Raw genomic sequence first — 24,016 nt, forward strand, 5'->3', positions numbered from 1 at the left:
TGCCTGCCGGAGCCGTCCTGTGCCGGCCTCACTGCGGTTCCTAGTGTTCTTCCTCTGAGCAGAGCCTGCCACCTCGCTCCCGCTCTTCCCACTTGGGATTCCTCTGCCTCCTCTCTGACCTGCGGCTGGCCCTGGTGGAAAGACTACGTGGCTCCACGTGCTGGTCCTAGTGCATGTTTTCCATCGCCAATCATGTGTGATCTTCATCATTTATTTCACACTTCAGACTTTCCTCATCTGTGACATGAAAGTAGCATCCCCTTCCCCAGTGGCAGGGTAGATATCATGGGTCCATGCAGTATGTGTCACTCTGGATAACACTCAGCTCCCCTTTGCTTCCCAGCCCATCCCGCACCCCACCTGTGGTCTTGAAGGGCATGGGTCCCCTCCCCTCCAGAAGGCTGGGCTGTGCTCGCTGTTGCAAGGCTGCTTGTCCTCCAGGGCTTGGCTTTTGTAACAAGTCTGAGCTTCTGAGACCCTCCTGCCCCTCATTCCACGGGGGCTCCTGAGACCCTGTTGCTCTCTCATCTTTTTGAAAAGTAGACCAGCATTTTCAAAAGCGGCAATAGAGCCAATTAGTAAACTTGTTCAAAATATTTGACTTGAACAATAAAAAGGCAAATTAAAACAGCATTCTGGTGCTATTTTTCACCTGTAATTTTTAAATATAAAATTGAATAATTTTTAATAAAAAATGTTTCTAAGAATTGCTGGTGATCATGAGATGAAATGTGGGCTGTGACCTGCCTTGGGAGGATCAGGAATGGATTCCCCGAGTGTTTGGCTTTTTTTTTCAAATTGTGATAACATGTACTTAAGATAAAATTTACCATTTTTAAGAGTACAGTTCAGTAGCATTTATGTTCACATTGTTGTGCAACCATTACCACTATCCATCTCCAGAAATTTTTCATCTTCCCAAACTGAAACTCTGTACCCATTAAATAATAACTCGTGCCCCACCCCTTTCCCCAGTGCCTGGAAACCACCATTCTACTTCTGTCCCTGCTAACGTGACTCCTTTAGGTACCTCATATCACATGAGTGGAATGATATAATGTTTGTCCTTTTGTGTTTGGCTTACTTCACTTAGCATAATATTGTCAAGGTTCATCCATGTCATAGCATGTGTCAGAATTTCCTTCCTTTTTAAGGTTGAATAATATTTCATTGTACTGTGTTTCCCCCCAAATAAGGCCTACCCCGAGAATAAGCCCCAGTTAAGATTGTCAGCCAGTGGATGCATTTAGTACCTTATGATGATGTTCCAGAAGAAGATGACATGACTGTATTTGAATAAATGTAGATTGTTGCACATGAAAAAATAAGACATCCCTTGAAAATAGGACCTAATGCATCTTTTGGAGCAAAAATTAATATAAGACCCGGTCTTATTTCCAGGGAAACATGGTACGTATATTCCACATTTTGTTTATCCATTCATCCATTGATTGACACGTGAATGGCTTCCTCTTGGCTATTGGGGATGCTGCTGCTATGAACATGGATGTACAAACATCTGTTTGAGACCCTGCTTTCAATTCTCCTGGGTATTTACCCAGAAGTGGAATAGCTGGGTCATACGGTAATTCTGTGTTTAATTTTTTTTTAAGAACTGCTATACTGTTTTCCACAGAAGGTGTGCCGTTTTACATTCCCACCAACAATGCACAAATGTTCCAATTTCTCTACATCCTTGCCAACACTTTTTAGTTTTTCTGTTTTTGTTTGTTTGTTGTTTTTTATAATTGCCATCCTCATGGGTGGGTTTGGCTTTTGATCTGACTCTGAGAAGATGAGTAGGAGTTGGATGGGGAGGGTAGATTGCGAGTACATTTCAGCAGTAGGGGAGGCGTATGAAAAGGCCAGAGGTTTGCAGTGTGCAAGGTGTGCCTATGGATAGAGCAGCCCCTTATGGCTGAAGCAGGGCATGAGGACTGAAGTCAGCAGCTACAGCTCCATCAAAGAGGCCGGAATCCTCGCTGAGAAGCTTGACTTGACTTCATTGACGTAACAGATAACTCCAGAATCTGGATGGGTTAGCAGTCTTGTAGCCAGGGAGCTGCCAAACCTAGTTATGAGTTCCACATCCTCTGTGAGATCCTACACCTCACTAGATGTGACCAGGGCAAGTTACTCTACCTGTCAGAGCCTCAGTTTCCTCTTCCATGTAGTTGGGGTGGGAGGGAGTTGCAGCCGTACCTACAAGAGGGAAAGAGTGAGTTGCTGTGATCAGGAAGTTGCTGTGGTAGGGAGGCTTCGGGCTAATTAGGGCAGGCTGCCTCACTGCACAGCTGACTCACCCTGGCTTGCTCTGGTCTGCCTGGCAGCCACGACTCCCAGCCCAGTGGACCTTGAACCTATATCCTGGGGTCACTCCTCCACGAGTCCTGCAGCCAAGGTCTCAGGCTGAAACAGAAGCAGCAAAGTAGCAAGTCTAGTCCACCCTGAAGGCACCTGAGAAGGCCCAGGACCTCCCTAGGCACAGGACTTGGTAGTATACATGGCCACATCTCACTGACACCTCACTGACACCTCCAGGAGGCTGCAGTCATAGTTCCATGTCACGGACAAGGAAATTGAACCTTGGCCAGGGTAACTTGCCCAGGGCCACCATCTAGGAAGCAGCAGGGCCAGGATTCATACGTGAATCTCTGAGGATTTATGCACTCCTGGGAAGGTGGACTAGATTCATGGATTTGTTCCCATGTCAACAAATATTTACTGAGCATTTACTATGTGCCAGGCACTGCACAAGGAGTGAATGAGACACAGTCTCTGCCCTGGACCTTCTGAAGTTCCCTTTCCAAGGGTAGGGAAGGACCTCTTATTGAGCTTCTGTTACATGCCAGAAACATACCTAAATTAGCTCATTTAATCCTCACAGCAATCTTGGGAGACAGAGATTATTAGCTTTATTTTACAGGTAAGAAAGTTGAGAATCAGAAAAGGATGTAATTTGTCACACAGTTGGGAAGGGACAGAGACTGGGCTTGGATGACCCAGGGTGCCTGTTGTGTGTGTGTTCCTGGGGCCTGACGCCTCTGACCATCAGCTTAGCAGTGCATGGTGGACACTCTGCCAGCCACGGCCTTGTGCCTGCTTGACCTGGTATCTGAGAGTCACGACGGCGCTGGGGGTCCTATTTAAACGCTCTATTGGGATGCCAGATGGGCATTGGGTGGGGCCTGAAAGGAGACCCACTGTCCCAGTAGTCCAGTTCTACCACAGGCTGGATGCCGGCCCCAGGGAAAATCCTGTTTCTGATTTCAGTTCTGTTATTAAATGGGGTGTGCCTCTCTGCTGTACCTGATAAGGGAGGAGGAGGGAAGAGAGCTGACCTATTGGGGGCACATACCCTCAACTCCTTTCTTTACCTAGCAGGTCAGACACACACTTCAATGATGACTTTGGAATTCTCCTCCAGGAAGCCTTCCCTGACTTAGCCACCCACAGACTGGGTCAGAGGCCTTCCTTTCTCATAGGCATGGCCACACTGTGTGGTCATTGTTTCTCCCACTAGACTCTCAGGACTGGGACCACATGTGAGTCCCAGGAACCCTGCACAGCCTCTGCAGTGTGTGTGTGTGTGAGTTTGTGTGTGTGTGTGTGTGTGTGTGAATGGAGGGGGATGTCTGTGGGATGAGTCCTGACTCCATCCCTGTAACCCTTCCCTGCCTTTCTGCAGCCTCATTCCTGCCCTCCCCTCTGGCTCTCCTTCCCTCAGCAAAGTGGAGAAGGAACCTGGTGCCCTTTTTGCCTGAGTTGAGCCTTCTGTGGACCTCAGGGTACCCACGTGCACAAGGGGAACATTAGAAGGCATTTCCTGAGCTGCGCTCTACTTGGCTGGTTGCAGGCACAGGGATAAAGCAAAAAATCAGAACAGTTCCTCAACAAGTGACTCTAAACCTGACCAGTGGCATCCATATTACCCACCATGAGGGGCCATTACATCTGCAGGGCTCAGGGAAGGATCTCTGGCAAGGTGGCAATGAAATTATGCGTAGTGGAATGAAAAAGTCAGGGGTCAGCGCTCGCAAGCTGGTGGGGGCGCCACGTGGGCACAGACACAGCCACAGTTCTCTGGCGAATCACAAATCACAAAGCCTGGTTGCCATGGCAGCGGCGGAGGCCAAGCAGACAAGGGACAAGACAAGCCGGTGAGGAGGAGTCCCGCAGCCCTGAGTCCCCCGAGGAGGGGTGGAGGCCCAGCCCCCAAGGACCTCGCAGCTGGGACGGGCCAGCGCCATGGCCACCAAGTGGTTCAGCGGGGCGCCCTTCGGGGTGCAGAGCAACAGGTGGGGCAGGGCTGGGGGGTGGCGGGAAGAGAGGACCGCCGAGGAGGGGCTGGAGCCTGGGAAAGGGAGGAGCTATAGGAGGGGGGCTGGCAGTGAGGGATGAGGGGCTGGACTTTGTCTCCCCCTCACACCTGCTGCACTTTCCTGCCCAGAGTCCATGCACCACTTTTCTTGAGTTATTTTAAAACATTTCAAAAGTACCTAGAGGGTGCCTGGCCCAGAGTAGGTCACTCAGCTCAAAAGTTGTGGGTAGAATTTCAGTCTAGGTGCGTTTCTTCATTCATATGATATTCAGGTATATAGTATACACAACCTGTTATACAGAGGGTGCCAAGAAAATGTATACACATTTTAAGAAAGGAAAAACTATTAAAATTGTAGTACTTAATATATACCGATAACAAAAGATGAATACAAGTCACATTTGACTTCTGCAATTACAAGACGTGCTCAAAGTGGTTACTATCAGTGTCCAGACACTTCTGATTACGGCGAACCACTGCTTGAGCAACACTGACCAAAGTGTCCACTTGTATACAGTTTTTGGGCACTCCCAGTATATATAGTCACCTACCATATGCCAGGCACAGTTGTAGCATCTGGGGATACAGCAGTGAACAAAACAGCAAAACGTTGTACTCAGAGTTTGCAGTCTTGTAGGGAGGATGTGGTTGGAGTGGGGAATAAACAAAAAAAGAAAGATATAAAATGTTAGATGATGGTAAAGGCTATGGAGAAAAAGAAAACTGGGAGGAAGAGCTGGGAAGTGCTGGAGAATGGGCTGGGGGTTGCACTGAGCAAGTGACTTTTGAGGAAAGGCTCCCAGTATGAGGGAGGCAGCCAGGCAAGAGCAGTATGTAAAGAGAGGGAAGCAGGAAAGACAGACCTGGAGGTGGGAGCAGCCCTGCTCATCCATTACAGGCTCGCTCTAAAGTCACCTTCCCTACCTCCCAGATCTGCCCATGCCAGGGCTGGGTGCCAGGCAGTGGGCTCTCACTGGGGCTCCGTCCTTCCCCAGGTTTGATGTCTCTGCTGTTCGCCCCAAACAGAAGAAGCTGAGCACCTGCGCAGGGATCCCATGCTCCAGGCCTTATCCGCTAGACGTGGTGAGTTTGCCCAGCTTCGCGGACTCTCTCCTGAGGTCTAGTCACTGCCTCTGAGCCCCCCCCACCCTTGGCAGATGAGCGGAGCTGTGTAAAGGACGTGCCTTACACCTCTCTGTGCCCTCAGTCCTCAGCACAGAGCTGGGTTCACAGCCAAGGCAGGACTGCAGTGAAAACAGCATGGGTTGGGGCCACAGAGACCTGGCTTCCATTCCCAACTCTTGCACTGACTGGCTGTGGGTGATTAAATGTTACTACTCCTCCATGGAGTGTGAGGGGGCCAATGACAGAGGAAGTCATGATGGTACCTTGAGTATCATACCCCTTGGTGCCAGGCTCAGTGCTGGGGGTGGGACCACAGAGGGACAGGTCACTCCCAGGCCAGGGGGGTGGCTTGGTGACGACTGACTCTGTGAGTGGACTGGGTATGTGTGGCTGGTGCAGCTCTGACTGTGCTCTGACTCAGTCCCACATAGGACCTGGGACCTATGACTACAAGGAGTCCTGCGTCAGCAAGGAGAAGCTGAAGAAGGAGGTGGGCACAGGCTGGGCCAAGTCCCAGGAAGCCAGCCCGCTGACCCAGCTGCCCCACTTGCAGTACCAGGCCATTGTGAGCGAGAAGCAGCTGCAGGTGAGGTCCCTGTTTCACTCCCCTTCCCGCTCCAAGGGTGGCCTCCGTGTCCTCTCAGGCCCAGGTAGAGCTCATCCTTTAAGGAACACCCTCATCCCCAGCCTCCTTCTTGTGTGGACATCCCCAAGTTTAAGGTTTTCACCTTCTCTCTTCTCTTGGGGCAGAAGGAAAACCTGGGGCCTGGCTCCTACAACTTCAAAGACTTCTTAGAACTGCTGCAGCAGAAACCGTGCAGCACCCGGGGGCTGCTCAGCTCTGGGGAGGTTCGCTTCCGAGGACTCATCGGGGTAGGTGTTCTATAAGGAGTGGGAACCCTCCCGGCCTCCGCGCCTCTCTGTTTGCAGAGCATGCAGCCTGGGTAGTGCTGGAAGCGGCCCTCTTATCTGTCTCCTCCCCACGCTTAGCCATGCTCTCCTTTGTGTTTCAATAGCCCTCAGCTTTCCTGTGCCACAGCCTCAAACCCACTGGCCATTGTATATGCCTGTGTCTGTCTTCCCCCACCAGACTGGGAGCTCCCTGGTGGCAGGGATGGGTCTGGTTCATCTCTGAGTTCCCAGCAAAGAGCCCAGTGTACATTAGGTGCTCAATAAACTCATCCATCTATATATCCAGCCAGCCAGCAGATAATGATGGAGCACTCACTAAGTGCCATGCACTGTTGTCTGTTCTGGGGACTCAGAAGTGATGAAGGCAAGGTTCCTGCTCTGCGGGAGCTGGCATCCTAGTGGTAGAAACAACGGTATAAAGAATCATATCATATATTATCAGGCTTATGAGGAAAATGAGAGAGGGAAGGGATAATGATAGAGGTATAATTTATAAGGTGATCAGGGAAGACTTCTGGGAGGTGGTGACATTTGAGAGAAACCTGCAAGATGTAAGCAACCGAGACTCATGGAATCTGTGGGAGAGCATTCTTGGGAATCAGGAACAACAAAGGGTCCTGACTTAGATCAGTGAGCAGGAGGCCAGTGTGGCCAGAGGGAGTGGGCGAGGACGGGAGAAGAAAAGAGAGCAGAGGACTGAGGACCGGCCCTCAAGACCTTGCAGCAATGTGGGAGCTTCTGGTTTGATTCCGAGTACTGTGGGAGGACAGTGGAGGGTTTTGATGGAAAGGGCCTGGTTTATATTTTCAGAGGCACACCCCGCTTGTGGGGGTGAGGGTTGGAGGCTGTAGCCAGCATCCAGGTTGGAGGTGATGGCTGTGAGAGGTGGGAGTGGCAGGAGGGCGGCAGTGCTATCAGTGTGCGTCGGGCTGATCATTCCATATGGGGAGGACACTGAGTGGGGTTCTCGCTCAGCAAGGTCATGAGAGAGAAGGCAGGAGTCACACCATACCTGGTGAGTGCTGCAGTTTGCTGAGTGCCTCACCTGCCCTGGCCCTCAGGCTCTCTATGCTGGGTACTCTTGTCCTCTCAGTTCCCTAAAAGTTCCATGCTCTTTCAACTAGAGCTTTGCTCTCGCTGTTACCGCTGCCAGAAGTGTTCTCCCTTTCTTTCTCCTAAGGAAATCCTACTCTTAGTTCCAAGGTCTGATCTGCCCCCACCCCCACGTCTGATTTGCCCCGCCCCCTATTAGCTAACATTCTCCTTTCGTAGAAATCCCTTTCATGATCATGTGTTTAGTGTCTCTCCCCCACTGGACACCAGCCCCTAAAGGTGAACCACATCTGCCTAGTTTGTTCACTGCAGAATTCCTAAGTCTTAGTAGTGCCTGACACATAGTAGGCACACACAGATACATAGTAGGCACACACTAAGTATCTGTGGACTAAGTGCATCCATGTTTCCTAAGTCACCAGTTGCTCCAAAACAGTGTCACTTTTTACGATCACTCCTGAGGAGGTCCTGGAGGTGCAGAGAGAATAAGCAAGCTGCCCCAGGCATTACAACCACAAGCAAGGGAGGTCTAACCCCATATCCAGGGCCTTTCCCCCACACCTCACCACTATGAAGCCTTCTCTGAGGCCTGGAAATTACTCCTTGTTCAGGGGATGAGCACCTGCATCTTCAGGTGAAGACACTGTGACTGGAACTTAGGCAGAGGGGATGCCTGGAGGCATTTAAAAATGAGTCATTACCTTCAAATCTAAAGTAGTAATAGCTGACACTTAACACAGCACTTACCACATGCCAGGCACTGTTCTAAGTGCTTGAGTGGACTAATTAATTTAATCATCACAACAACCCTATGAAGTAGGCACTATCATTATCTCCACTTTCCAGATGAGGAAACTGGAATACAGAGGGTTTCAGTAACCGCCCAAGGTCACAGAGCTCCTAAGTGCCAGAAGCAGGATTTGAATCCAGATGTCCACATGTAACCACTGCGCTGTACCCAGAGGCTTGGATTTTGTTCCTTGACAGGACAGGGTCTAATGTCAGAGCCCAGCCCAGCTGATGGCAGAGAAGTTGGGGAGGCAATTCTGACGCTGTGTGTCTCCTTCCTGAGTCCCCAGCCCCCAGTTCTGAGGCATCAGTGAGTGTGGGCTGAGCAAGGTGACAGTGCCATGGCCTGTCCCTCCCTTCCAGCTACCTTTTCTCCCCCTTGGTCTCCGTATCTGCTCCTGCAGGAACCTTGGCTAGGCCCTGCAGAATTTCTCTGAGCTGCTGTCCTGCGCTCAGCTCTGAACTGGAAGTTCAAGGAGGTGACACTGTCCCAGTGAGTAACAGCAGTGCCCATCCAACTCCTGCTGTTTTCTGTCTTGCTATGAGACTGGGCTGGGAACCTGGTGGCCTCCTCTGGTCTCTGACCCCTCCAGTTGTGCCCCAACCACTGCACGTCTACAAATACCACCTACCAAAACTGCGGGTCCTTGCTTTGGGGCCCCCTGACTCCTTTCCCAGAGAGGCCGGGGCTGTCGAACCGCACCCCTGCAAAGGCAATGCCTTCTGCTCTGGTCTCTGAACCCCATCCCCCATGGGCACTTGGCACTGCCACCACTCTGCCCTCAGTGCACTTTCCCTTCTCTTGGCTGTGGGGACACTAGGCTCTGCAGTCCTGGAGTTCTTCTGCCAGACCTCTCCAGTGCTCCCCTTCCCCAGCTCCCACACCAACCCCCACCCTCTTTGGGGTGATCTCTCTTGCCCAGCCAGGCTCCGCGCAGATGGCTCCAGGTCCCCACCTGGGTCCCTTAGGCACCTCAAACTCTGCACCCCGCCCCATGGCAACATCTTTCCCAGGCCTGCTCTTCCAGGGAATGGTACAACCCAGCTGCCAGAGCCAGAAACCCAGTTCACCTTGTTTCCTGAAGTCCGGCATCTGTGCTCTGACCTCGTACCTCCTCCTCTTTCCATTCCTTCTGCCTCCACCCTGGCCCAGGCCACTGCCCCACCCCCTCCCGGGGGTGGCCTCTTGATGGATTCCCTGGTCTCCTACCATTGCCAGCATCTTTCTAAGGCCCTTATGTCTCAGAATCAGGTCTAAAGGAGCCTCCTTTCCCCACACCCATCTCCTGGGAAACTTCTCATTCTTCAAAGTCCAGCTGAAAAAAAAAAATCTTATAAGTGCCAGTCCTTCTGTTCCCACACACCCCTCCCTGCAGAATTAATCACTCCTCCTGCCTGGGTTCCAAAAGCTCTAGCAACATATCATTCTAGTTAAAATCATGAGCTCTCACATCAACCCAACTGTGTTACCACACCTCTGAACTTGAAGGTTTGAAGGAAGGGGAAAGCACTGCCCACAAGCACCCCAGCACTGGGCTCAGGAGCAGCGGTTGCTCTCACCTCTTGTTATAACCGGCACTTCTGAGGTCCCCTGGGACATTGCCGTGATCGTTGCCCTCCCACCCCAGGGCCCACGTGCTGCCAGGTAAACAGTAGAGGCTCAGAAAGATCCTGGATTTTAGAGTTGGGACCCTCGAACTGGCCCTTTCCAGAGGTGAGGGTAGGGAGTGGGGGGAGGGGAGCCTTGGACGCAAGGTTTGCCTCTCTGAGACTCAGTTTCCCTATCTATTAATTGCGGATGACGCTGATTTGATCTTATCCGGTCACCTCCAGGACCAAAATGTTAGGCTTCTGAAGCACCTAACACATGACGCAGGGGCCCAGCTTCCTACGTTGGGGCTTTCCTCAACACTGGAAAACCTGGGCCCTGGAAGGGAGCAACGTGTAGTCGTGTTCTCTGAGGGCGAACAAGTCCCATGCCGCAGCAGCCTGACTCCCCAAGTAGAACTCCGTGCCTTCTCTGCCCCACCGGGTTCGGGACTGCTTCGCCCGGGCTGGTTCCTGGGACCGGAGGTGGCAGGGTTGAACCATCGTGGAGCGGCAGCGACCCCTCGTGGCGAAAAGATGCAGAGCAGCAGCAAACATGCTGCTGCTGGGTCCTACACTGCAGGGTGGCTCTCCTCGCTCCACCTACAAAGAACATATTTCCAACCTTTGCAGTCAAGGTCCTGGATGGTCATTCCAGCTTTCCAGCCGTAATTCTCAGCCTTTCCTACCTCCTTCTCCCACCCACTCCCAAGAAAGCCACCCCACCCTAACTTATCATGTGCGGGTGCCCACTATAGGCCGGGCTCTCTACAGGAGGCATTATAGACATTATTTAATTTTATCCTCATTACCCTGAAAGAAAGTATTACTACCCTCATGTTACAAATGTGGACCATGACGCTGAGAAGGAATAAGTGGGGTGCCGAAGATCACTCAGCTGGGAAGCAGCAAAGCCAGGATTCAAACCCAGGACTCTAGATCCTTCTAGGTCACAGCACGGTTTGCAGCACAGTGAGAAACCGATTCGTGCAAATGCAGGGCTATGACACGGGTGCAATGGATGGAATTTCTGAGACCATCAAAGTGAACAACTGTCTGGGGTAATAGGGGAAGAAATGCTTCATTCCCAGGAAAGAGAACATTTGAGTGGGCTTTGCAGGATTAGAAGAATTTCCTGAGACAAAGAAAACAGGAAGGGCATTTTGGGTGGCAGTAACAGCACAGATAAGCAATGGCACGGAGGTTGGAAGAATGGCGTGTATTTGGGGACCAGTAAGGACCAACTTTACCTGAAATGGAGATGTAGGAAGGGAGCAGTAAGAGATAAATTAGATAAGTCAGCAGCGCCCTGGAGAAGAGTCTGAACTTGGAACTGAAGGTTTGAGCAGTGGTGGAGGCTTATGGGCCAACAGTGCTGTGTTGGGGGGCAGTTGACACGCAGGGGCCCTGAAAATCCCGTTCGCTTCTCAAGTGCACTTAGGTGCACTCAGCACGAGGAGTGGGACTGATGGCTTTTATGTCCTTCCTGCTCCATACAGAACTATTATCCGGGTCCTGGAAATTATGGGGAGAAGGGCAACCCATACACGAAGCTGGAGGAGAACGCCTGGAACCGCTCTCATTCTGAGGGCCTCATGTGCAAGATGACCAACAAGCCACCTCCCTTGGCTCATCAGGTATCCCCCTCACCTGGCCAGGCCTGGCTGCCTTCCTGCACACTCCTGGGGGCAGACTCCCAAAACAGGTGGGGAAACCGTGACCCTGTGGGTTGACGGGCTTGCTTCAGCGGCCCTCCTGCAGGGACTGGCACCTGTGTTCTGTTCCAGGGGAGTGGTCTGGCCCCATGCACCTACTCCTTGAAAAGTAGCATAGAGGCATACCTGGAACGATCCATGGGCACCCGTGGCTTCTATGACATTTTCTCTGGTGACCGAAACAAGCCCCAGTGCTACGGACATTACTCTGTGCAGGTGTGTATGCAGGTGAGGTGTGGGGGTGCGTGCGTTTCCCAGCGGGATGACAGGCCTCACCACCACCGGCGACATCCCTCTGCATGCCAGGTGCTACCCAGGGGCCGTCCCACACTCAGCAAGGGTAGGATATGTCTCTGTATGTCAGATGAGGAAACGGAGGCGGACCACATTACTGGTAAGGCACGGAGCTGGGATTCGAACCCCCAGCAATGTCTGGCTGACTTCGCTGCCAGTTCTCTCTCCTCTGCAGTGGAAAGAACTGCAGCGGACTTGCTGATGGCCACAATGCTAGGACTAGATGGGAGACTGGCCGCCAAGCCTGCAGGGACCTTGACAGCTCAGCTCTGCGTGTCCTGCTGTTTTGGACAAACTTCTGGGCATCACAGACCCAGCTGAGCTGGCTGGGTTAGTGGCAGGCTATTAACAAGGCAGAGAACTGGAGGACTGGGAGGGGAAACTGAAGTCGAATTTTAGCTCAGCCCCCACCCCCCTTTTCCTGCACCTATCAAGTTCCTGTTGTGTGAGCCATAGCATCCTGTGCTTTGCTTGGATGGTGCTCAGAACAACTAGACTTAAATATTTGTGTAATTACCTGTTTCTTTTGTCTCCACTGTGCATTCACTCAGTGTGTGTGTTTAGGCCAAGTAATAGTCTAGGTGCAGGGGAAAACTGCCCCTATGGTGTTTATGTTTTAATGGACAAAGAAACACAGTCATGAGTGAAAAACAATATAGAGTGTCGGCAGGTGGGGAGTGCCATGGTGAAGAGCGGCAGGGGCCCTAGGGAGGGGGTGGGGTTGCATACTTTTGGACCAGTTGGTAAATAGCCACTGAACTGAGCCCTCCCTCCTGGTGCCAGCTCCCGTGGGCCTCCCAGACCTCTTTCCAAGACCAGCTACTAAGGTGGTCCTGCCCAGCACAGCAGGGGTCTGGGGACCCTCCTTGAGCCGATAGCCAATGCCCATTCTGATTGGTCAGTGCCCAGGCCACATAATAATATTTTTTATTATCTAAAAAAATAACAGATTTATTTTTTAGAGAAGTTTTAGGTTCACAGCAAAACTGAGCAGAAAGTACAGAGTTTCATGTACCTTCTGTCCCTCTTACACACGTAGCCTCCTTTACCATCAACATCCCGCCGCTGAGCGTTACCTTTGTGACAACTGATAAACCTACATTGACATGTCATCCCATCATGCGTGAGGGTTCCCTCTTGGTGGTGTACATTCTGTGGGTTTGAACAAATGTATAATGACATGTGCCTACCACTGTAGCATCATACAGAGTAGTTTCACTGCCCTAAAAGTCCTCTGTGTTCCCCAATATTTACTGGTTTGTAAATATTTGGACTTTAGCTCTTGCTTAGAACGGTGCCTGACTTAATAAATGTCCATGAAATGAGTGAAAGAAAGAAGGAATGGAGAAACTGAAGCTGTGCTGTACGGTGTGGACATAACCCTGCCCCTGGCGGGCTGGGGGCTGCGCCTCCCACCCACATCAGGGTGGGAGGGCCTCAGGCAGGTGGAGATGACGTCTCATTGTGTGGCTGCCTGCGTTTCTCTGATTGCTGCTGAGGCTCCAGAAAGGGGGCCCTTGATTTTCCTGGCATAATAGACACCTTTTCCCCCTTCTCTGTTTCTCAGAAAAAAAAGCCCATGGAACTGATGAATTGCAAGAGCTTCGTGGAAGAACTTAACTCACGTCACAATAAGAAACGTGGGGTGTTTTCAACAGTTCCCCGCAACCCAAAAACCCCTACAGAGAGAATATACTGGGCCACCGTCAGCCAGTGTCCCCGAAAACTAGTCAGTGTCCTCCCAGGGACTTCCTCCCTTCCTCTTTTAGTGGTAGCTCTCCTGAGGGGCCCGGGGTGGGGTGCAGGTGGCTATTTCAGGAGGAAAGCTCAGCCTCAGGGGTCAGACCCACCTGGTTCCTGGTCCTGGTTTTGCACTTACCAGTCATGCTGGGTGAGTCTCTCCATTGTCTGAATCTTGGTTTGCACGCTTGTCTGAGGAGCATATCCAGGTGAGAATTAAATGAAGTTAAGTACTAGAGCCCGTAGCATGGAGCCTGGTACATGGACGTGCCTGGCCAGCATTGGTCTCCACCCTGCCCCTCCTTCCCCTGGAGAGAGGACAAAGGAGGACACGGGCAGGAAGAGTGTGAATAAGGTCTCTACCCCAACAGGGGCTGGGGCTCCTTTTTGGAGGGTAGCAACCAGTCCTCAGAGTAGGCCTGAACTTTAGCTGGGACCCGCAAGCAGAGTCTGCTCCCCAACCCTCGGAGAGAACCGCTAAGGGCTTGGGAAAGAGTGGGGTCTTGGGGAAGGAAAAAGGGTACCAACATTTCTTGAATGCCCGCTCTGAGCCATGTACCTTCCAGCTCCCTGATGGAGGGATCACCGCTTGTATTTCACAAAAGGCAACTGAGGCCCAGAGATAGGAAGGGATTTGCCCAGGCTCCCCCAGCAAGGGCAAGAAGGAGTGAGATTGGAATCCAACTCATGTAGCTCCAAAATCTGAGTGGCTTCCGCTCCCCTGGCTGGGGCCTAGAGCAACTCTCTGAACCCTGCCGACCTCGATGGCCCCTGGGAACCTGGACAGAGGTGTCAGTCTAGTGAGTGGGGGTTAGCATGGGTGGCATGTGGCATGAGGGCACCATAAGGCCTCTTCACTCCTGGAGGATGGGATTCCGGTGAGTTGGGAGGTGGCTGGGTACCTCCCACCGTCCTTGGCCAAGGTCCAGGGTGGCCAGTTTGGTGAGGTCAGCTGCCAGGAGACTTCACCTTCTCTGGTCCCTGGGTGACCACTGCCAGACCTCCCCAGTTTTCAGCTTTTATTCCTCACCCCAGGCCGAGTCTGGCCCCGGTATGTGGCTTCCTCCAGAGAAAGAATGCAGACGCATCAACCAGCCACCATTCCTACTGTCCTCTAAGCGGGTAGACTTACGGGCCTACCAGATGCTTCTGGGAAACTGGGTGAGTGGGTCTGGATGTGTGTGTGGGGGTACCTGGTGATGGGCAGGCCCAAACCCTCCTTACCCCCTGGGAACTGATGCTCTGAGTGAACTTATCCCACCTCCTTTCTCCCTGAGGCACCAATACCCACTTCCATTGTGTTATTTCTCTGTGGCATTGGTTTCCAACTCCAGTGGGTGTTTGCATCACCTTGGAGGGCTAGTTAAAACACAGATTTCGGGCCCTATGCTGGAGTATCTGACTCAGTAGCCTGGGGTGGGGACCTGGGAATTTACATGTCTAACAAGTTCCCAGGTGCTGCAGATGCTGCTATGTCAGGGACCACACTTGGAGAACCACTAGGCTAAGGGACATCACCCCAGAGCCGTCTCATTATCTTATTTTCCCAGGGGAACACTCCCTCCATGCTCTCTTTGTATTTGTCTTGGGGCCTCAGGAGCAGCTGGTGGAGTTGGCCCCTTTCTCATTCCTGGCGAAGCAAGGACCCCTTGTGTCCCCTCCCTTTCTCCTCTCGTTCCCCCCCCCCCCCCAGAGGCAGCCATCCCCACGCGAGTGTGATGGAACTTTCCCCTGTCATCTGGACTTCCAGTAGCACATGTTAATTTTGTAGGGTTTTGAACAGCTATGTCTTTTTAAGGTCTCTCCTCGTTTCCCTGGGACAAGGAACATCTTGCCTATAACTTATTAGCCTTCCTGTTATGCTCCAACTGCCCCAGCCTGCACCCCACACCTGAGCTCTCCGTCCTCTGAGGAGAGCAACATGCCCCCATCCCACCTGCTCACCTCCCTGTGTGATAGCTTGGTTCCCTTTGTGCCCTGTTTGATTCACATGAGAACCAAGCAGGTAGGGCCCCGGCATCCTTCCTCTCCTCACCTCCAGCCTGCATCTCCTGCAGGGAAGAGGGTCTTCCCTCGAACACCCCAAATAAAATGTTTAGACAAGAGCTGGATGACCATGCTGCTACCGCAGTGCTGGCCAAAGTGGTCGGGGCTGATGGGAGGTCTGGGTTCTAGAGGCTGAGCTCGCCGTGCTCCCAGGGCAGGAGGCCTCTCTCCCTGCACACCCTGCTCCCCCATGAGATAGGTCTTTCCCTGTCGACAGCAAGTTCAGCTTCGCATAGGACTAGTGTGTGGTTCCTGACATCGCCTAGTCCACCCTGGGCACTGCTTCTCCGCAGATGGCGGTGATCCTGGTTTCCATACTTTTGCCCTCACAAGTCACCCTACGCAGGTTGCATCTCCCCTCTGAACCGCTGGTAGCTGTGACCCAGGTTTCTGGGCGGGATGTTATATTAATTTCCCGGGAGTGCCATAACAAAAGACCACAAACTAGGTGGTTTAAAACAGCAGGAATTTATCTTCTCACAGTTCTGGAGGCTGGAAGTCTGAAATTCAGGTGTCAGTAGGGCTGCGCTCCCTCTGAAACCTGTTGGGGAGATTCCTTCCTGAACTCTTCCTAGCTTCTGGTGGTGGCCGGCAATCTTTGGAATTTGTTGGCTTGTAAATGCATCACTCTAATCTCTGCCTCCGTGTCATATGGCTGTCTTCCCCATGTGTCTCTTCTTATATAAGTATATTAGTCATATCTGATTAAGCCCCCCCCCCCACTCCAGTACAACTTTATCTTAACTAATTCCATTTGCAACTACAGTATTTCCAAATAAGCTCACATTCAGAGGTACTGAGGGTTAGGACTTCCACATATCTTTTTTGGGGGCACAATTCAACCCCTAAACAGATGGGGTAGGGAGGAGCCTGGGGGACGGGAGGAGGCCTGAGATCAAGTCTCCAGGCCAGCTGTCCAGTTTGCGAATGCCCTCTCCCTGGTGCAGAACCCCGTGGGTGTGGGACGCTACCTCAACACCTGGCTGATGGAGACAAAGGACCGACGACAGCGATACCGGTCCCTGTTCATGGATGGCGCCAAGCGTTACCTTTCAGACCTGGCCCGGGATAAGCTCTTGCAGTGAGTGCCGCTGGAGCTCCAGCAGAGGGGCCAGGGCGTGGAAGGGCTCACTCTGAGGTGGGCGGGGCTCCCCACTCCCGCCTTGTGCTTGGTTCCCATAGGAACACAGCTGCGGGCCCCTAGTGCCAGTCAAACAGCTGTAGCAGTGGAGAGAGTTCAGATCCTGGCTCTGCGGCTTACTGGCTGGCTGTATGAGGTGGCGGTACATCACTTGACCTCTCCGAGCCTCATTGCCCTCAACTGTCAAATGAGCAGAGGACTATGGAGACCCAAACGAGATGCTTGGGTCTCTAAAGCTTGTGATAAGGAAAAAGAACTCATCAACACTAACTCTACCCACAACTCGCAGTCTAGACTCTGACTTGCGAGGCTTCATTTCACCCCAGGGAATCTCAGTTTCTTGGTATTCACAATGGGGTTGGTAAAACTCACTGCAGGAAGTTGTGAAGCCAAAAGAAAAAGGTGCGTGAAATACCGTGGCTAGCTGTAAAATAGCTTGCGAATGTTAGCTGCTGCCATATTGTATTGAGCTCAGTTGCAATGTATTCTCAATTTTAGAATTGTTAAAATGTGAATAAACATGGACTTTAGAGTTTATCATTTTGTTGTTGGAAATCCTGGGGCATGAAAACCAGATAGCTCGGGGAAAACCAGCTTTTAATTTTTTTTGGGGGGGGGAAGGGGAGCAGGACTTTATTGGGGAACAGTATGTACTTTCAGCACTTTTTCTAAGTCAAGTTGTTGTCCTTTCAATCTTAGTTGTGGAGAGCTCAGCTCAGCTCCAGGTCCAGTTGCCTTTGTTAGTTGCAGGGGGCGTAGCCCACCATCACTTGCGGGAGTCGAACCAGTAACCTTGTGGTTGAGAGGACTCCCTCCAACCAACTGAGCCATCTGGCACTGGCCCATATGGGAATCGAACCAGCAGCCTTCTGTGTTAGGAGCGTGGAGCTCCAATCGCCTGAGCCACTGGGCCGGCCCAGCTTTTAACTATATTTATCAAAGTAGTCCTTTGTCTTCTTTCTTGTTTTACTCCCTTGTTTTGGCAGCTTCCTTAGAAAGGGCAATGGGAGGTAACATTTTCGATAAACTGCGTGCCTGAGAAAAAAATTGTTTGTTCCCAGCTGCACAACTGATCAATAGTTTGGTTGGAAATAAAATTGTAAGTTGGAAATAATTTTCCCTTAGAATTTTGAAGGCTTTGCTTCATTGCCTTGGAGTTTCAGGTGTAATTGTTGAGAATTCTGATGTCACTCTGCTTTTCTGTCCTTTGTTTGTAAATTGCATCTTCCTTTCTGGAAGCTTTTAGGATTTTCTCTTTGTCCCTTGTGTTTGTTCTGAAGTTTTATGACGATGGGTCTTAGTGTGTGTCTATTTTCATTTATTGTTTTGGGTACTCAATGAGTTCTTTTCTTCTGGAAACTGAGGATCTTCTATTCTGGGAAGATTTTTGCATTGTTTTTGATGATTTCCTCCCTTTTGTTTTCTCTCTCCTCTCTTTCAGATGAATGTTAGACATTTTGGTTTGATGTTCTACTTTTCTTGTCTGCCTTTTTTGTCTTAGTTTCTGGTAAATTTTTCTTGTCCTTAATCATCAGACCCTACTATTGCCTTTTTATATGTCGCTCTCATCTTTTTTAGTTTCCAAGAGCGCTTGTGTCTTGTGGATTGCTTCTCTCTCTCTCTCTTTCTCTCTCTCTTGTTCTGTGTCATGCATGTTCATTTATCTAAGAATAATGAGTTTTCCTTAAGTTTCCTTTTGCTCCTTGCATTGTATATACTTCTTCCAAGTTCCTTCTTTTCTTTCCCTGTTTTTTTCCCAATTTAGAGGAAAGCACTGAAAATGCTGTGAGTGTGGGTGGGGCTTCAGTTGGTGGCTTCACTTGGTTGGATGGGGATCTGGTCATTCCATTGGGAAACTCTCACTGCCAGTGTTTCTAGGTGTTTTTTCTGGGACCATTTAGCTTCTCTAGAAAAGGATCCTACATCCTGGGGGAGGGTTGCTGGTGTTTAGGGAAGGAGACGAGGTTCTCATCCAATATATGGACTTCCATTTGCTCCTTCTATTCTCACTGCCTACCGTCTACTGCGCCTGCCTCCCCACTCTGAATACTAAACCTCCAGTTTCCTGCTGGGTGGGTGAGGAGTGGGGTGGGTGTGTGTCTAACTTTCTCCTTGTTTTCAGCCATCCATCTTGTGCCTGTTTTTTTGAGATACTGCTGCCTCCAATTCCTGGGCCTCTCTGGGGTTTGTGGCAGGAACTGGCAAGCTTCTCATTGGCTTCCCTACTGCAGGCAGCTCTCACTTTGGCCCTCTCAGCTCTGCGAGTGCCTCCCTGCACTTTCCATTCCCTAAAACCATATTCACACCCTTGCCCCCTTTCTTGTTTATCTATTAAAAGAAAAAATCTTGTACAGTTCTTTCAGTGGACTGTAGCAGAGAGTAGAGATAGATGCATGTATTCATCCACTTTGTTTAATTGAAAGTCATATGGAACATTTTTAGTGTGCAAAAACATTTTCTTCTTTTTTCTAGCCAAGGTAGTTAGCCTTCTTTTACAGGTGTTCAACCAGGACCAGAGAAGGGAGCAACTTGCCCAAGGTCACACAGCTGGTGAGAGATAGAGCTGGGACTAGAATCCAGTCCTTTCCTCACAGAGCAGGGCCCGTTCCACACACCAAAGCCCAGGTGAGGATTTGGGGGGTGCCAGGAAGAGTGCCATGCCCCCATTCCTGCATGGCCACCCCTCCTCAGCCACCCTGTCAGCAGAGCCCCATCCTATATATTTTTGCACAGCAAGGGCTCTAATGAAGGGAGGGATGCCCCACTCTCATTGAACCCTCAACATTTGCCTCCCCGTGGGTCCAAACTTCTTTCACCACGGTTACCACACCCATCACTCAGACCTGTGAGAGTTATAGGATTTCCCTTGTAACCTGGCTTAGCATTCTGTGTCTACCACTTAGCTGTGTGACCTGGGACAAGTTACTTGGATACAGACTTGCATCAGAAAAAATGAGAGTAAACAAAATAACCACCTTGTAGAGTCCGCTTTGAGGAGTAAAGAGATTATACCTGTAAATGTGCTCTGTGCTGTGTATGCTGTTTTGTAGGTATGTTTTAAGTGCTAGCTTCCCAGGCCCTTAGCAGCTGTTATGCCTTGGCAGAATTCTGTGTCTCATTAGTATAAAAGGGTAAATTATTTACAGAGGCTTAAAATGCACATCATCCAGGAAAAGAAACTACAATGATTAAATAACCCTCTGTTGTCAAAGACCCAAGGAAAAGCCTCTATTAAGATGGCGATTTGATAGAGACTTGGGAGAGAAATAGATGAGCATTTGAGTCTTGAGGGAGGGTGGGGGTTTTGAAAGAGGAAGCCAAAAACATTAAATATGACAGTAAAACACTAGAGACTTCTTGTGAAGACAGACTAAGAAGGGACGTGTGTATGACTGGCATTATTCAACACTGTTCTGGAAGTTCTAGCAAAGGCAATACGATAAAAAAAAAAAGAAATACAAATATTGGTAAGGAAGAGCAAAATTATCACACTTTATGATGATATGTGTGTTTACTTAAAGAAATCCTAGAGGTAAATTTAAAACTGTAAAGCTAAGGATGCTAGTGCATTAAAGTGTATAAACAGTTTTCTCTGATACCACAGCCACAACAATTGGAAAATTTAATTGAGAAAAAGAAAAGTATCTCACTCTTATGAGCCACACAAATGATAAAATGCATTGGGATAAACTTAATAAGGTATTTTAAGGCATAAAGGAAGAAAAATATAAATCTTTACTAAAAGATGTTAAAGAAGACCTGAATTACTGAATAATGATCCCATTAAACAATGCATTGCCGTATCATAGACAATACACGAAGGACTAGGCCCGAAATTGGTGACCATGGTTACACCCGGAGGGTTACCAGGGTCTCGCTTATATTAACTTGTTTTATTTCTGAAATGTTTGAATTTTTCAAAAATAAACATATATTATTTTTATAATAAAGAAAAAATAGAAAAGGGACAAGATCTTTTGAGACACACTCTACGAAAACGATGGGTTCTCCTTTTAGACCCATCTCCAGCCAAGTGTCACTCTTTATCTTCCAGACCTCACTTGTCCCATCTGTAAAAGGGGAATAATTTATACCCTACAGGGACAGGGTCAGGCTTAATTAAGGCTTATGAATGCTACGGAATGGAAGCCAACCAGCAGGTCCCTGTGGGTGTCTGATTGTCAGGCTGCTGCATGGTTCTCCCTGAGGCTCTGGTTTGGCATTGTCCATGGAGCTCTGACCCAGTCAGGAGGACTGTGCCATGAGGCACAGAAGGTAGGCCATAGGTGGGCAGAAGGATTCCCTTTTACACTCTTTCATTGATTGTTGCTTTTGAAAAACCTGCTCCGTGTTCGTTGCCCTGGGTACTTCTGAGCCACTGATTGTTTTCAGGTGACCAGAAATGTTCTCATTCACTCACTTTTTCATTTCTAATTTCATAGTTTAATTTCTAAGAGTTATATTTTGTTTTCTGAATGTTCCTTTTAGTACATCATCAGGCTTCTATTTCATGGATACAATGCTTCCTCATCCTTTGAATATATTATTAAGACAGTTGCCTAACACCATCTTTGTTTTTAACCCTCCCAGGTAAGGGAGGTCATGTGTAGGAGGGTGGCGAAGTCTCCTTCTAGAATGTGTACTTAAAGTGAATCTTTCTCATCCCTCACTCCCAAGCCTCATCTGCTTCTTCCTGCCAAACCTCAGGGTTATACGTTTCTAGTTGGGCAGCCTGGGATTTAACTCCTGCATGGGAAAGGCAGCCTTTTGTTTTTCATTCTTTAGTAGGTGCTTATTTCATTCTTTAGTTGTTGCTTATAAATTGGATTTGGTAAGTGTGTATAACTTTGTAAGAGACTGCCGATCTACTTTCTGAAATGGCTCTACTATTTTGCGTTCCCGTCAGCAATGTATGTGGGGTCTAAAAGTTTCACATTCTTGTTAGCATTTAGTATCGCCAGGTATTTGTTTTCCAATGTTAGCCATCCTAATAAGTGTATTTCCTTATGGTTCGAATTTGCACGTCTCCAATGACAAGATGTTGGGCATCTTTTCATATGTTTCCGCCATATCTCTTCTTTTGCACATTAAAAAGATGGGTTGCTTTCTTCTATTAAATTTTGAGAGTTTTTTATCTATTCTAGGTATTCATTCTTTATCAGATAAGTATTTCACAAATATTTTCTTTCAGATCCTCAGAAGGGTTTTAATGAGAAGTAACTCTTGAGTTTTAAAGATGTGCTCTGTGTGGCATTGTCTGGTGGGGCGCGGGGGTAGGATGGGCAGGGGGAGACACGGCAGGTGTCTTAAATGGTCAGGTGAGAGCCGAGGCTCTGAGCCAGTCCAGGGGCAGTGGGATGGGCAGGAGTGAAGAGCCGGAAAGCATGGAGACGCACTGAATGACGCACTAATAAAGGTGTCTTTTAGCCTTTATTACCACATTCCTTCCTTTGTCAGATATTTATGGAACACCTACTAAGCACCAGGTAATGGTCTAGGCATAGGGGAAATATCAATAAAGAAATCAAATTGGCCTTCATGGAGTTTACATCTTGATGGAGAAGACAGACAATAAACAGATACATATATGTGTATAACGTGATGGCTGGTAGATGATGTTTGACATACAAAGCAAGAAGTTCTCATTGAAATGCCATTTTTCAAGTGGCTTCTGGGATGGAACCCAGAGTCCTCTGGCATTCCACTCTGAGGAAAGAATCAGAACAACGGGAGGGACGCTACACTGAGGTCAGGGGCTCTGGGCTGGTATTCTGGTCCTGACTCTAGCCATCAGGTGACCTCAGGCAAGTTCCCTCCTGTCTCTGGTCCTCAGCATCCTTCTCAGGGTTGAGGGCTGGATGATCATCCAGGATTTTGTATTTGAAGTTCTTACAAACCAATGTGAGGGCTCTGATGAGCTGAACTAGGTGCAAAGTAGAGGGATCTCCTCCTTAGAACCAGGCTGTTTTGATGGAAAAGCTCTGGAGGTTATCAATTTTGGCCTCTCATCCCAATGTAGGATCTCCTGGGAAGCACAACTAACAGGTCCTGTTCACCTCCTGTGGGTGCCCCTCCAGGGATGGGGGCGGGGGGGGGTTCCCTCCCTTCCAAGGGACCACCTCCATTTTCTCTTTCTCTCTATTTTTTAAAGGGAAAGGATCACACATCGTGTTAAGGGGAAGTGCCCTCCAACCGTGGATTACAATTCAGATCCTACTCCTTAAAGCTGCATGTGAAGGACAGCGTGGTGACTGGGGCACCCAAAGGACAGAAGATGAATCTGGGGATGGGAGGGTGGGAGCAGGAATGAGTGGGGATCTTGGAGAAAGGACACATGGGAATGAATGCCTGGGAGAGGGGGAGATGTGGTGATGTGATGGGATCTTTTTTGCTGGAGACATCTACCTGGAGGTCACAATGCCTGCTGGGACGCCTGGAATCAGATATCTTGTGATATGAGAGATCAATTATCCTGAGTATTCAAATGGACCAGTGACATGAACATGGGAGCCAGACAGGAGATGGACTACAGGGGTGAAATATGGCTGACACTTTGGGAACCCCTTCTATTCTAAAGACGAAGTGCTTGACTCCCTGTTCATTAAAATCCAAAAAGAGGCGAAGAATGTGGCATGTCATAAGGCAGCTCTAGGTCCCCTCCGGGAGTACTCCATCTCCGTCCCAGAGCGCTTCTGGAATCTCAGCAGGGCCTCATGCTACAAGGAGGCTGTTGACCTCCAGGCAATGTGCAACCATTGGGAACAATCAGTTCCATCCCAGAGTCAGGCCCCATGGGCACACCATCTAACACAAACGGGTGTCTGTGGGCCTTGGTCATGATGTCTGAGCTGCTTTCCTCACTGTTGTTTGTCAGTGAGAGATTGGGGGAGGGGGGAATGGCAGGAGTGTGTTGTCCCTAAAGAAAAGGAGTCTGGGACACCACAGCCTCAGCCAAAAAGACCCACATAGTGATAAAAAAAAACCCTAAAAATCTTCAAATATTTTCTCTGTTACAAAAGTCGTATGCTGATAAGGGACAGCTACCTCCTCTAATGGAGTGAAAGCTTCTCTGGTCACCACGGCAGGCTTCATTTCACTGTTTCTAGGTCTGAAGCGACTGTCTCGGCTCTGGCTAAGGCTGTTTGAGCACTTTGGTATCGTAAGACTAGATGAGTGAGTCTGTATCCTTATTTAACTCATTAATAGCATCAATGTGGCTTTCAGACAAATCACCTTTTTTGGAGCTTCACTTTCCTTATTTGTAAAATGCAGATAATTGACGTGATTTTGTGA

General features: G+C 49.6%; 1 protein-coding gene across 1 annotated transcript; it reads left to right on the forward strand.

Moving 5' to 3' along the window:
• Positions 1-3,972: 3,972 nt before the first annotated feature.
• Positions 3,973-23,705, forward strand: CIMAP2 (ciliary microtubule associated protein 2). The gene is made up of 10 exons (XM_019742778.3): positions 3,973-4,298; positions 5,317-5,404; positions 5,868-6,032; positions 6,197-6,319; positions 11,287-11,424; positions 11,575-11,718; positions 13,364-13,525; positions 14,572-14,697; positions 16,530-16,663; positions 22,875-23,705. Exons 1-10 carry the CDS (start codon positions 4,249-4,251, stop codon positions 22,945-22,947), a joined length of 1,203 nt encoding a protein of 400 aa, XP_019598337.3. The 5' UTR covers positions 3,973-4,248; the 3' UTR covers positions 22,948-23,705.
• The last annotated feature ends 311 nt before the right edge of the window (positions 23,706-24,016 follow it).

The sequence above is a fragment of the Rhinolophus sinicus genome, chromosome 14 (assembly GCF_057876585.1).
Source record: "Rhinolophus sinicus isolate RSI-liver-muscle chromosome 14, RSI-T2T, whole genome shotgun sequence".
NCBI lineage: Eukaryota > Metazoa > Chordata > Mammalia > Chiroptera > Rhinolophidae > Rhinolophus > Rhinolophus sinicus.

Coding starts and splice junctions, on each gene's coding strand:
- CIMAP2 (XM_019742778.3), top strand. CDS start 4,249: ATGGCCACCAAGTGGTTCAGCGGGGCGCCCTTCGGGGTGCAGAGCAAC. Junction 6,320..11,286: donor GCTTCCGAGGACTCATCGGG/GTAGGTGTTCTA, acceptor TGCTCCATACAG/AACTATTATCCGGGTCCTGG. Junction 13,526..14,571: donor GCCAGTGTCCCCGAAAACTA/GTCAGTGTCCTC, acceptor TCCTCACCCCAG/GCCGAGTCTGGCCCCGGTAT.